Source organism: Papio anubis, chromosome 2 (assembly GCF_008728515.1).
Source record: "Papio anubis isolate 15944 chromosome 2, Panubis1.0, whole genome shotgun sequence".
NCBI classification, from domain to species: domain Eukaryota; kingdom Metazoa; phylum Chordata; class Mammalia; order Primates; family Cercopithecidae; genus Papio; species Papio anubis.
This window is the reverse complement of record NC_044977.1, coordinates 123,731,066-123,743,508: the sequence shown is the minus strand read 5'-3', so window position 1 is coordinate 123,743,508 and position 12,443 is coordinate 123,731,066. Positions and strand designations below refer to the sequence as shown.

The following is a 12,443-nucleotide window of genomic DNA, read 5'->3' as shown; positions in this document are numbered from 1 at the left end:
GCCGTGCTGTTTTCCATAATGGTTGAACTAGTTTACAATCCCACCAACAGTGTAAAAGTGTTCCTATTTCTCCACATCCTCCCCAGCACCTGTTGTTTCCTGACCTTTTAAGGATCGCCATTCTAACTGGTCTGAGGTGGTATCTCATTGTGGTTTTGATTTGCATTTCTCTGATGGCCAGTGATGATGAGCATTTTTTCATGTGTCTGTTGGCTGTATGAATGTCTTCTTTTGAGAAATGTCTGTTCATATCCTTTGCCCACTTTTTGATGGGGTTGTTTGTTTTTTTCTTGTAAATTTGTTTGAGTTCTTTGTAGGTTCTGGATATTAGCCCTTTGTCAGATGAGTAGATTGCAAAAATTTTCTCCCATTCTGTAGGTTGTCTGTTCACTCTGATGGTAGTTTCTTTTGCTGTGCAGAAGCTCTTTAGTTTAATGAGATCCCATTTGTCAATTTTGGCTTTTGCTGCCGTTGCTTTTGGTGTTTTAGACATGAAGTCTTTGCCCATGCCTATGTCCTGAATGGTGCTACCTAAGTTTTCCTCTAGGATTTTTATGGTATTAGGTCTAACATTTAAGTCTCTAATCCATCTTGAATTAATTTTCGTATAAGGAGTAAGGAAAGGATCCAGTTTCAGCTTTCTACTTATGGCTAGCCAATTTTCCCAGCACCATTTATTAAATAGGGAATCCTTTCCCCATTTCTTGTTTCTCTCAGGTTTGTCAAAGATCAGATGGCTGTAGATGTGTGGTATTATTTCTGAGGACTCTGTTCTGTTCCATTGGTCTATATCTCTGTTTTGGTACCAGTACCATGCTGTTTTGGTTACTGTAGCCTTGTAGTATAGTTTGAAGTCAGGTAGCGTGATGCCTCCAGCTTTGTTCTTTTCACTTAGGATTGTCTTGGAGATGCGGGCTCTTTTTTGGTTCCATATGAACTTTAAAGCAGTTTTTTCCAATTCTGTGAACAAACTCATTGGTAGCTTGATGGGGATGGCATTGAATCTATAAATTACTTTGGGCAGTATGGCCATTTTCACGATATTGATTCTTTTCCCTATCCATGAACATGGTATGTTCTTCCATTTGCCTAGGTCTCCTTTATTTCACTGAGCAGTGGTTTTGTAGTTCTCCTTTGAAGAGGTCCCCGATCCCTGTGAGTTGGATTCCTAGGCATTTTATTCTCTTTGAAGCAATTGTGAATGGAAGTTCATTCCTGATTTGGCCCTCTGTTTGTCTGTTACTGGTGTATAAGAATGCTTGTGGATTTTTGCAATACTAATTTTAGCATCCTGAGACTTACAGAAGTTGCTTATCAGCTTAAGGAGATCTTAATACTGAGACAATGGGGCCTTTCTAAATATACAATCAAGGCCATCTGCAAACAGGGATAATTTTGACTTCTTTCTTTTCCAACTGAATACCCTTTGATTTCTTTCTCTTCTTAATTGCCCTAGCCAGGAACTTCCAACACTATGCTGAATAGGAGGTGAGAGGGCATCCCTGTCTTGTGCCAGTTTTCTAAAGGAATTTTTCAGTTTCTTTGCCCATTCAGCATGATATTGGCTGTGGCTTGTCATAAATAGCTCTTATTATTTTGAGGTAATGCCCATCAATACCGAATTTATTGAGGCTTTGAAGGGCTGTTGAATTTTGTCAAATGCCTTTTCTGCATCTATTGAGATAATCATGTGGTTCTTGTCTTTGGTTCTGTTTATATGCTGGATTATGTTTATTGATTTATGAATGTTGAACTAGCCTTCTATCCAGGGATGGTAGCTTCCACTTGATCATGGTGGTGATGCTTTTGATGTGTTGCTGAACTGCCTACAAAGTATTTTATTGAGGATTTTTGCATCGATGTTCATCAGGATATTGGTCTAAAATTCTCTTTTTTTGTTGTGTCTCTGCCAGGCTTTGGTATCAGGATGATGTTGGCTCCATAAATGAGCGCCAGGGAAAGATTCCATCTTTTCTCATTGATTGGAATAGTTTAGAAGGAATGGTACCAGCTCCTTCTTGTAATTCTGGCAGAATTTGGCTGCGGAACCCATCTGTCCTGGACTTTGGTTGGTAGGCTATTAATTATTGGCCCCACCCCACAAGCTCACTACTGGTCTCATCTCACGGATCCAACTCTCCTGGTTTAGTCTTAAGAGTGTAAGTGTCCAGGAAATTATCCTACTTTTCAGATTTCTTCATTTTATTATGTGAGGTGTTTATAGTATTCTCTGGATGGTAGTTTGTATTTCCTGTGGTCGGTGGTGATATCCCTTTTATCATTTTTTAATTGCATCGGGATTTTAATTCTTTTCTCTCTTTTCTTTCTTTGTTAGTTCATAGTGGTCTGTCAATGAGTTAGATCTTTCAAAACCAACTCCTGGATCTTACTTATTTTTGAGGGTTTTTGTGTTCTCTATCTTCCAGTTCTGCTCTGATCTTAGTTATTTTGCCTTCTACTTTCTTTCTTAAATGTTGTCTCTTGTTTCCTCTAGTCTTTTAATTGTGATGCTAGGAGGTCAATTGTAGATCTTTCCTGCTTCTCTCTGTGGGCATTTAGTGCCATAAATTTCCCTCTTACACACTGTTTTAAATGTCCTAGATTCTGTATGTTTGTATCTTTGTTCCTATTGGCTTCCAAAGAATATCTTTATTTCTGCCTCTCTCATTTCCTTATGTACCCAGTAGTCATTCAGGAGCAGGTTGTTCAGTTTCCATGAAGTTGAGCTGCTCGGATTGAGTTTCTTAGTCCTGAGTTCTAGCTTGATTGCATTGTGGGTCCGGAGAGACACAGCCTAAGCCATGCACCCCTGTTCCTTGCACATCTGGCTGAGGCTGCCTTTACTCCACCACGCACACCTTGTAGGGAGCAAGCAATGGCGTGGCGCCGAGAAGAAATGCATGTTCTGCTGATCTTTGGGGTGGAGAGTTCTTACAGATAGCCTGGCTGGTCTGTTTAAGGTAGAGATGAGTTCAATTCCCTGATATCTTTAGCACTTTCTGTCTCAAGTGATCTGTCTAATGTTGATAGGAGTGCTTGGAAGTCTCCCATTATTGATGGAGTCTAAGTCTCTTTGTAAGTCTCTATGACTTGCTTTATGAATCTCGTGCTCCTGTATTGGGTATATATTTAGGATAGTTAGCTCTTCCTGTTGAATTGATCCTTTACCATTGCGTAATGGTCAGTTTTGTCTCTTTTGATCTTTGATGCTTCAAAGTCTGTTTATCAGAGACTAGTATTGCAACTCTATTTTTTTGTTCTCCATTTGCTTGGTAAATCTTCTCCATCCCTTTGACTTGAAACCTATGTATGTCTCTGAGGTGAGATGGGTCTCCCTGAATACGTGCAGATCTGATGGGTTCACTCCTTTATCCAGTTTGCCAGTCTGTGTCTTTTAATTGGAGCATTTAGTTCATTTACATTTCTATACAGATTGTTATGTGTGAATTTGATCCTGCCATTAAGGGATATTAACTGGCTATTTTGCTCGCTAGTTGATGCAGTTTCTTCCTAGCCTCGATGGTCTTTACATTTTGGCATGTTTTGCAATGGCTGGTACCGCTTGTTCCTTTCCATGTTTAGTGCTTCCTTCAGGGTCTCTTGTAAGGCAGGCCTAGTGGTGACAAAACTTAAGCATTTGCTATCTTGTAAGGATTTTTATTTCTCCTTCACTTAAAACTGGAGTTTGCCTGGTTATGAAATTCTGCTGAAAATTCCTTTCTTTTAAGAATGTTGAATATTGCTTCTACTCTCTCATTTGTAGAGTTTCTGCCGCAGAGACTGCTGTTAGTCTGATGGGCTTCCTTTGTGGGTAACTCTGACCTTTCTCTCTGGCTGCCCTAAGATTTTTCCTTCATTCCCAACTTTGCAGAATCTGGCACCATGTGTCTCTGGAGTTTGCTCTTCTCGAGGAGTATCTTGTGTGCCCTTCTTGTATTTCCTGAATTTGAATGCTGGCCTGCCCCTGTTAGGCTGGGGAAGTTCTCCTGGATGATATCCCAAAGAGTGCCTTTCCAAGTTGGTCTCCATTTCCCTCACTTCTCTGTATAGGCACCCTAATCAGACGTGATTTGGTCTTTTCTACATAATCCTACTTCTTGCAGTGGCTTTGTTCATTCTTTTTTCTTCTTTTTCTTTGTTTCTTTTCGCTTATTTCTATTAATTTATTCAATCGCTGATACTCTTTCTTCCAGCTGGATTGACGGTTACCGGAAGCGCTTGTGCATTTGTCACGTATTTCTGCGTCATGGTTTCATCCTCTTTCATCTCCGCGCTTATGACCCTCTCCGTACTAATACTCAGCCATCAATTCTTCCACTTTTTTTCTAAGATTTTAGTTTCCTTTATGCTTGGCAATGAATTCCTCCTTTAGCTCTTGAGAAATTTTGATGGACTGAAGTTTCTCTCATCTCACAAAGCTACCTCCGCCAAGCTTTGATCCTATTGCTGAGATGAGCTGCGCCCTCTTTCTTGCTGAGATGCACTCTATTTTGAATTTCCAGCTTTCTCTCTAGTCTCTGCTTTTCCCCTCTATCTTTGTGGTTTTATCTGCCTCTGGTCTTGGATGATGGTGATGTACTGATGGGGTTTTGGTGTGTCCTTCCTGTTTGTTGATAGTCTTCCCTTCTACCAGCCAGACCTCAGCCAGGTCTGCTGGAGATTGGCTTGAGGTCCACCCAGACCCTGTTTGCTCTGGGTATCAGCAGCAGAGGCTGTGATGAAGATAGAATATTTCTGAACAGCGAAAGTGTAAATTTGTCTGATTCTTGCTTTGAAGCTTCCTTCCAGGGGTGTACTCCCACCCTGTGAGGTGTGGGGTGGCTGACTGCTCCTAGTGGGATAAATTCTAGCTAGGCTACTCTTAGGGGTCAGGGACTCACTTGAGCAGGGAGTCTGTCCTTCCTCTCAGATCTCAACCTCCGTGGCTGGGAGATCCACTGCTCTCTTCATAAAAAGCCGTCAGACAGAGCTCGCCATGCCCGCAGAGGCTTCATGTATCGTTGTTTACTGCAGCCCCTGGGTCCCTAGAGTGTGAGCTCCACAGAGACAGGCAGGTTTTCTTGAGCTGTGAGCTCCACCCACCCTCGAAGCCTCCTGCAGCCTTTGCTTTACCTACTTAAGCCTCAGCAATGGCGTGGCGCCCTCCCCCAGCTTGGCTGCCCTTGCCGTAGGATCACAGACTGCTGTGCTAGGCAATGAGGGAGGTTCCAGGGCGGGACCCTCCGCCAGGTGTGGACATGATCCCCAGGCCTGTTTGCTTAAAGCCAGTGCATTGGGGTGGGAGTTACCCATTTTCCAGGTGTTGTGTGTCCAGTTCCTGGCTAGGAAAAAGGATTCCCTTCCCTTATGCCTCAGGTGAGGCAATGCCTCAGCCTGCCTAGCCTTCTGCTTGGTCGTGAGCCAGAAGCTGACTAGCACTGGACTGTCTGGGTGACTCTCAGTGGGATGAACTCCAGTACTTTGAAGCTGAAAATGGTGAAACGCCTGCCCTCTCTGTGTCGTGCCTGCGGGTTGGGATTGGAGATCGAGTTTGGTTCCTTATTCGGCCATCTTGTTCCTCTCCAGGGCCTTCATTTTCTAAAATAGAGCCATGGATAACCTACAGGTCATGGGTGAATGTGGCTCTTGATTTGATTGTAACAGACCTCCAGAAAATGTTCTAAAATTCAGTGCATGTTCTCTTCTACTAGTGAAAGTCTAAAAGCCAATTTTGTGTGCATATGGGAGATCCAAGGATGAAAACAAAGGTAGTCATAGAATTATAGATTATTTCAGCCAGATGGTCCAAATAAATTACCGAACCTCAACTTTTCTTTTTACAATGAGGAATCTGAGGCCCAGAGAGATTAAGAAGCTTCACAAGTGACATTACTTGTGCCAAATCACAAGGTCATTTAGTTGCAGAACTGGGACAGGAATTCATGTCCCGTTCTCTTTTCAAACCCTGTGTAAAAAAGAAGCACCTTCAATTTTGCCTTTCATTCGTCATCAGCACTAACAGAGGTAAAGTAAAAGGGAGTATTAACAGATGTTCAGCAAAACGGAGGAAGTAAATTCAGAGTAGATGTTTTGACAATGAAGTAAAGAAGAAGAACTGAGGACACTGAGAGTCTTACATAATATATAATAATTCATATTCTTATTAATGTATTAATGAGAATATATTGCTCTTATATTCTTAATTGTCACTGAATTATTTTAGGAATTAGTGCTGAGAAAATTATTTAACCTTTCTTTGCCTCAATTTTCTGAGGTTTATTAGAAGGTTGTTTACCTAACAAACTAACTATAAATATTAAATGAGAGAATATACATTAAGCACGTGAAACAGTGGCTGATATGCTATCTGTATTTTTGACAGTGCATTATTATTATTACTTTGATTATCATGTTCACAATTCACACTTGTTAAAACTTCCGTGTTTCTCTATATGATGTATCCATTTGAAGTCATTTAGTTTCCACAGACTCTAATTTATGTATCTTCACAAATATTGTATTACTTGTTCAAAGCTATAGCATGTGATTTAAACATGTCTGGGAGTGGTGTAGTGGGATTTGCTGAAATTAATCAAGTTAAATCTGGAATACATTGACTTCAGTATGCACGATTTGCAAAGAAAAATTCTTACAATTCACGATCACCAACTTCTTTTCTGTATAAATTGTCTTTATTTAAAATGAAGCAAATAAAATCTTGTAAATAGTATTTTCAGGAAAGCAAATTTATAAATACAGCTACTCTGTGACAAGAAAAATATACTGAAATTATAGTTGTAGCAACTAAATTCCCAAATCAAAAATCTATATTTAGAACACAATATCTCAGAGTAATCCAAAAGTTGAAAATTAAAACAACTGCAGAAACTGAGAGGACGAGATAGCTAAGGAGATGAGCAACAACTTTTTTTTTTTTTTTTTTTTTTTGAGATGGAGTCTGTTGTGTTGCCTGGCTGGAGTGCAGTGGCACGATCTCAGCTCACTGCAACTTCTACCTCCTGGTTTGAAGCACTTCTCCAGCCTCAGTCTCTTGAGTAGCTGAGACTATAGGCACATGCCACCATGCCCTGCAAATTTTTGCATTTTTAGTAGAGATGAGGTTTCACCACGTTGGCCAACCTGGTCTCGAACTCCTGACCTCAAGTGATCCACCCGCCTCAGCCTCCCAAAGTGCCGAGATTACAGGTGTGAGCCACCACGCCAGCCGAGCAACAATTCTTTCAAATGGGATGCCAGCACAAAAGCACAGTATCCCAGTAAGAGGGATAGACACTATCCCAGACAGACCATGAGGAGACTCCAACAAAACAACCAGCATTCACAAGCACAAAGGCCTCTGATGATTTAAATCCCTTTTTTTCCATTTTCCTTTTAAAACTACTAACAAGCTCTTAAAATGAACAAATTAATGTTTTTTCTTGGTCTTGTTACAGATAAGGTGCATTTTTTTAAAAAGAAATGTTGGAGACAACCTACTGAAGAAAGGCTAAATAAGTAATGGTATTTCTAATACGATACAGTAATTAAAATTGTATTTTGAATCAGTTCCATGACATGGGAAAATGATCACAACATAGTGATAGTGAAATAATATGTATGTATATAGATGTATATTTTATGACTAAGTACATACACACACATATGCACGCCCAATATAATCTCAAGTAATTAAAACTGGCTAAAACAAACCAGAAGAAAATGTACAAATATATACTGAATTTTACATTTACACAGATGTCAATTTCTCAATAATTTTTGTAACTTTTTAGAGGAAATAATTCTAAACAAATGAAAATTATATTTACAATTCTCCATTTTATTACAATTTTCTACTTTTCATTACATTTTCACTTATTAAAACTTTTTTATCCTGAACTTCTAATATTAAAAAATGAATGTGTCCTTATCTTATCCAGTATAAGTAAGGAGATGTAAGGGTCTCACCAGCTGAGGTTTCCTGTTGTTTTAAAGTTTGTCTTATCTGCTGCTGTGCTTTTCCTTTGGCTCCCAGTTGTACCATCTCAAGAACCAAAGTTATTCCAAGGGGTGAAAATATAATGTTGTTCTTATGAGATAAGGAAAGCTCTTGATAAAGATCCACTGCAAATTCGGTATTTTTTTGAGCTGAGCGTCTTGAGGCTTGACTTCCAAAAAACAGCAATAGGAGACTCCACAACAAGATTGTGTCCATTTTGACTCCTCTGTATCGTTTAAATCAAAAAGGATTCATTTTCAAAATAGAGTTTTCCATAGAGAGCTCAACAGAAAACTTTCTACCTATTGTAGCTTTCTATCTTAATAGAACTTACTAGCACGAGTGAACTCTATACAATTAGATTTCTAAGTATCATCTGTTTAGAAAAAATGGTTCAAGTGCTAATGGTATTTCTTATATATCTTCAAGAACCAGTAGAAAATTTACTTGTAGCTTTGTAACAAAAATCAAAAAATACACTGCAGTGTCGGAATGTTATCAATGGCAATGGAATCTCCAAATAGTTATACAATAGTTTTTTCTATCTTTTCTCATGCTTTTTAAGTGGGATAACTGTAACTCTGACATCAGGTAAACCTTCTGTGCAGTCTACTCTACAGTAATTTATACATCACGAGGAGAAATGGAATAAAGACAGACTTACTCCAGTGTGATTTTAGACCTATAATATTAGAAAATTAATGTATTCTAAAATAACTGAGTAATCGGGCTAACTTTTTACAATTTTCCTCACTCTTTATTTCTTAGGACAAAATAACCCAAAGCCCTCTTCCTGCTTTTCCAAAAGAAGAAAAATGCAATGCAGAAAACCTGCAAAGTTTGAGACAAAATGGCAATCAAATATAAACGATACGATACAGTACTATGCTCACTACCTGGGTGATGAGATCATTTATACCTTAGTGTCAGGCCATATACCCATGTAGCAAACCTGCACATGTACCTTTTAATCTGTAATAAAAGTTGAAATTGTAAAAGAAAAAATATAAATAAATGAAATATAATATCAAAGAATTGACAAAAATACTAACAAACATAAGAGTAGCAGCAATTGAAAACCGTAAACAATTCACAAGATTAATAATACCCTATTAAAGTGCTCTCCACTAAAATTGCAGAAAATTCAACCATTTGATTATACCTCAAGCAGAATTAGTTTTGCAATATTACCACATATTTGGTAGAATGCTGACTCCAAAGCCTCATAAATTTTAGTAACAATAATTTTGCCTTATAAATAACACATGTTAGTAACCCTTAAAAACATATCCATCAGTAAGTTACCAGAAAGTAACCATTAATTAGTGGTAAAGATGAAAGTCTTCAGAATAGTGTTTTGTCAGCCTTAAGTAGAGACTTACATTTCTAGAGTGTTTTGCAGATCATTAAGGGGGCCACCATGACCCACAAATGGGTAGGAGTCCCTAAGAACAACTGTATTTATATATAAAGATTACTAATAGTCAAATTTTCTTCCAAACTAAACTATGGAGTTATTATTTAGATATTTCAAATTATCTTTCAATGTATTTTGTTAAACTGTATTTGTTTAGACATACATTTGCAAAAGACAAAAATCTCAAAAAACAATCCAAGGCAATTGTTACAAAATGTGTTGGTAAACTTTAGATGTAGACATATGCTATTAATATCAAGCAAATGTTTCATTAGGGATTAATTTAGCATACAAGCTTGTAAATGACAGTGCAATAATAGTTAAAAACCAGTGAGTAAGAGAAGTTTTACATGCAAAATAAATGTCTATGTATCATTATCTTCTAATATATTCAATTTCTCAGAAGACTTCTGATCAAAATATGTGCTTGTAGATACTCAGTCAAAATGTTATTAGTACTTTTAAGTTATCAAGTGGAAATACATTAGATATAGCTTTATATATTTAGTTTATATTAGAATAATGAACAGTATTATTAAAAATGTAAGTTTTTCTTTGCGGTAGAATCTCAGTATTAGAGTTTCCTTCTCAATATTATTAATAATCTTAATAATTAAATTTGTATTATTTGAGCATCCATTTTTTCTAGAAAATTTCTAAGCACTTAATAAATTATAACCTCAGACAAATATCTGTTTTAAAAATTCACTTGCCTCATTGGGTTTTGGATCATATCTTATCAGAAAGCACAAAGTACTGCTGAACTAAACAACCTGATGAATAGTCCTGTAAGAACTGGGTCTTCTGATTTGTAGTGAAATCATTTAAGGAGAATAAAAGCGATATGTTAATTAAACAAATTCAAATGATTTTTACACCAAAGCAAATTGAAATGCCATTCCTTACTTTACTAAACACTCATACACAATGTTATTTCATATATACTTATTCAACAGCTATTTATTTCTAAGGTACTTACCCCAAATTGGCTTCTGATTATTCACCGGAATGTTACAACTAAAATATGCTTGCAGGAAAACCCTTGTACATAAACACCTGAGCAATCAAGGCCAACTCCACTTATCTTGAACATTGCTTGATTAATTACTCTAGAACCAAAGCAGGTGTTCACTACATTTGAATTCAGAACTAACATGATCGGGTTAATGATCAACTGATGAAATGTGCAAGAATTGAGAAATAAAACAATTATAGAATTTTTTAAATTATTAAGTTCATATTATTATTTTATCCATTATTTTACTTCTTTTAAAAGTTGCACAGAATTTGAAAGGATGTGCTGGTGGTTGTAAATTTGCTAGTAATTAGTTCTTTTTGTTTCTCACAGGACTCCCACATCAGATTACCAATGCACTTCGTCATAAATATTTCAGAATGCCTATGAGAAAAAGAATAAAGCTAAATCAAGTCCGGAATACAGAGACAAATTACTACTGCATGTACAGAGTTCTCAACAATTTGTCAAATTATACAATAGTCAGAGGATTTTCCTGTGGATATAAGGTGCATTTGAATTCTTAAGAAAAAGAGTGGATATTGAAGAAATAGGTTCTTTATTATGAGTAAAAAGGCCAGCAAAAAAGATAATGGATTTGCCAAAATATATCGGGATAATACTATTAGCCGTAGGTAATTTAATGATAAAAATTGGTGTTACCTTTATATACTTTTAAAACTCTACACGATTTTCTTTGCAAAAAGGTCATTAATAAAAAGTCATTAATAAAAAAATGCATAATTTAATGGGTTTCATCTCACTTTTGTAGTTCAAATCAATCACCTCAATGGCAATCAGATATTAAGCACATTGTATTATTTATCCATGGCCTTTGAGAAGAGAAACAAATTAGTCCAGTTTTAATTAAACAAATATCTGTTGATCCCCAAATTTAATACTATTGCTGATAAACTCATGTAAAAGAAATAAAGCGAGTGTAGATAGCTTTAAATGGAACTCATTTTATTAGTTAATTTATTAGTTAATAAAATGAGTTCCATTTAAAGCTATCTACACTCGCTTTATTTCACGGAGGACCCTGTTAACATCTTTCCGTGTCCTAACATGACTATAACTTAAAATAGGCCTGAGAGTAGATCATTGCAGGCCATAATCTACTAATCAACTAAAATTTTTGATTTCCCATATAGGCATCTCCAAATATTTTCTAGATCTTGAGTTTTATTCTAATATTTCCTACTCTAACATAAGCATACTCTAGTGTAGCTTTAAGTTAACACAGAGATAATTTTCCAAAAAGAGTTGTGCAACACAAGAATACTATCATTCTACTTGCTTCACACTGCAATACATAAATATTAAGTCTGAATGTCAAGACTATCATTCAATCAATGCTTTTCTACCCATTTACTGACACCAGCAAACATACATCACCAGTACCCTTGGCTACCACATTATTATGTTTGTACACTGCTCAGATCACAATGTGATTTATCCAGAAATAGGCCATTACTTTTCCTACCAATGGCAGAGACCATCACTCTGTCCTACTAAGACCATTTAATGAAATTGTTCTGCAAGGACGTTATATTAGAGCAGTTCAGGCAGAATGTTCATTTTCCTGTCTCTTGAGGAGTAAAAAAAGCAATAGCCATAAATTTATTCTCCCTGGTTTATACTCTTTTAATAGACAATGAAGACAATACAATTTTCCATAAAATATTGCACAAATTTTTAAAATATTTTCCCAAACCTCTTCTTTCTGCAATCCTATTTTGCTCCTAGAAAATCAGGGGGTCACACTCTCACTAACACAGAGTATCAGAGAACTTTTAAATTTTTGGAAATCTGATGGTTGAGAAGAATTGTGTGTAAACTGAGTAAATGCTATTCTATGTTTCAAGTGTATACAGATGCTGTTGTGATTGTCGAAATATACAATCTTGTCAAAGTATTACTACATTCATTTGACCTACTTATTATGTATTTTCTCAATCAATAGCTACTTAAACCACTATCATGTAGAAGTTTGTTATTTTATTTTAAAAATGGGGTGCTCATATTAAAAAATG

General features: G+C 36.7%; 1 protein-coding gene across 1 annotated transcript in view; it reads right to left on the bottom strand.

Moving 5' to 3' along the window:
• The window catches only part of SERPINI2 (serpin family I member 2), a 39,627-nt gene extending 27,184 nt beyond the window's left edge, over nt 1–12,443 (bottom strand). Inside the window, exon 1 of the mRNA XM_021934685.2 lies at nt 7,945–12,443. Coding sequence (XP_021790377.1) covers nt 7,945–8,191 — 247 coding nt within the window. The 5' untranslated portion in view covers nt 8,192–12,443. The remainder of the gene's footprint in view (nt 1–7,944) is intronic.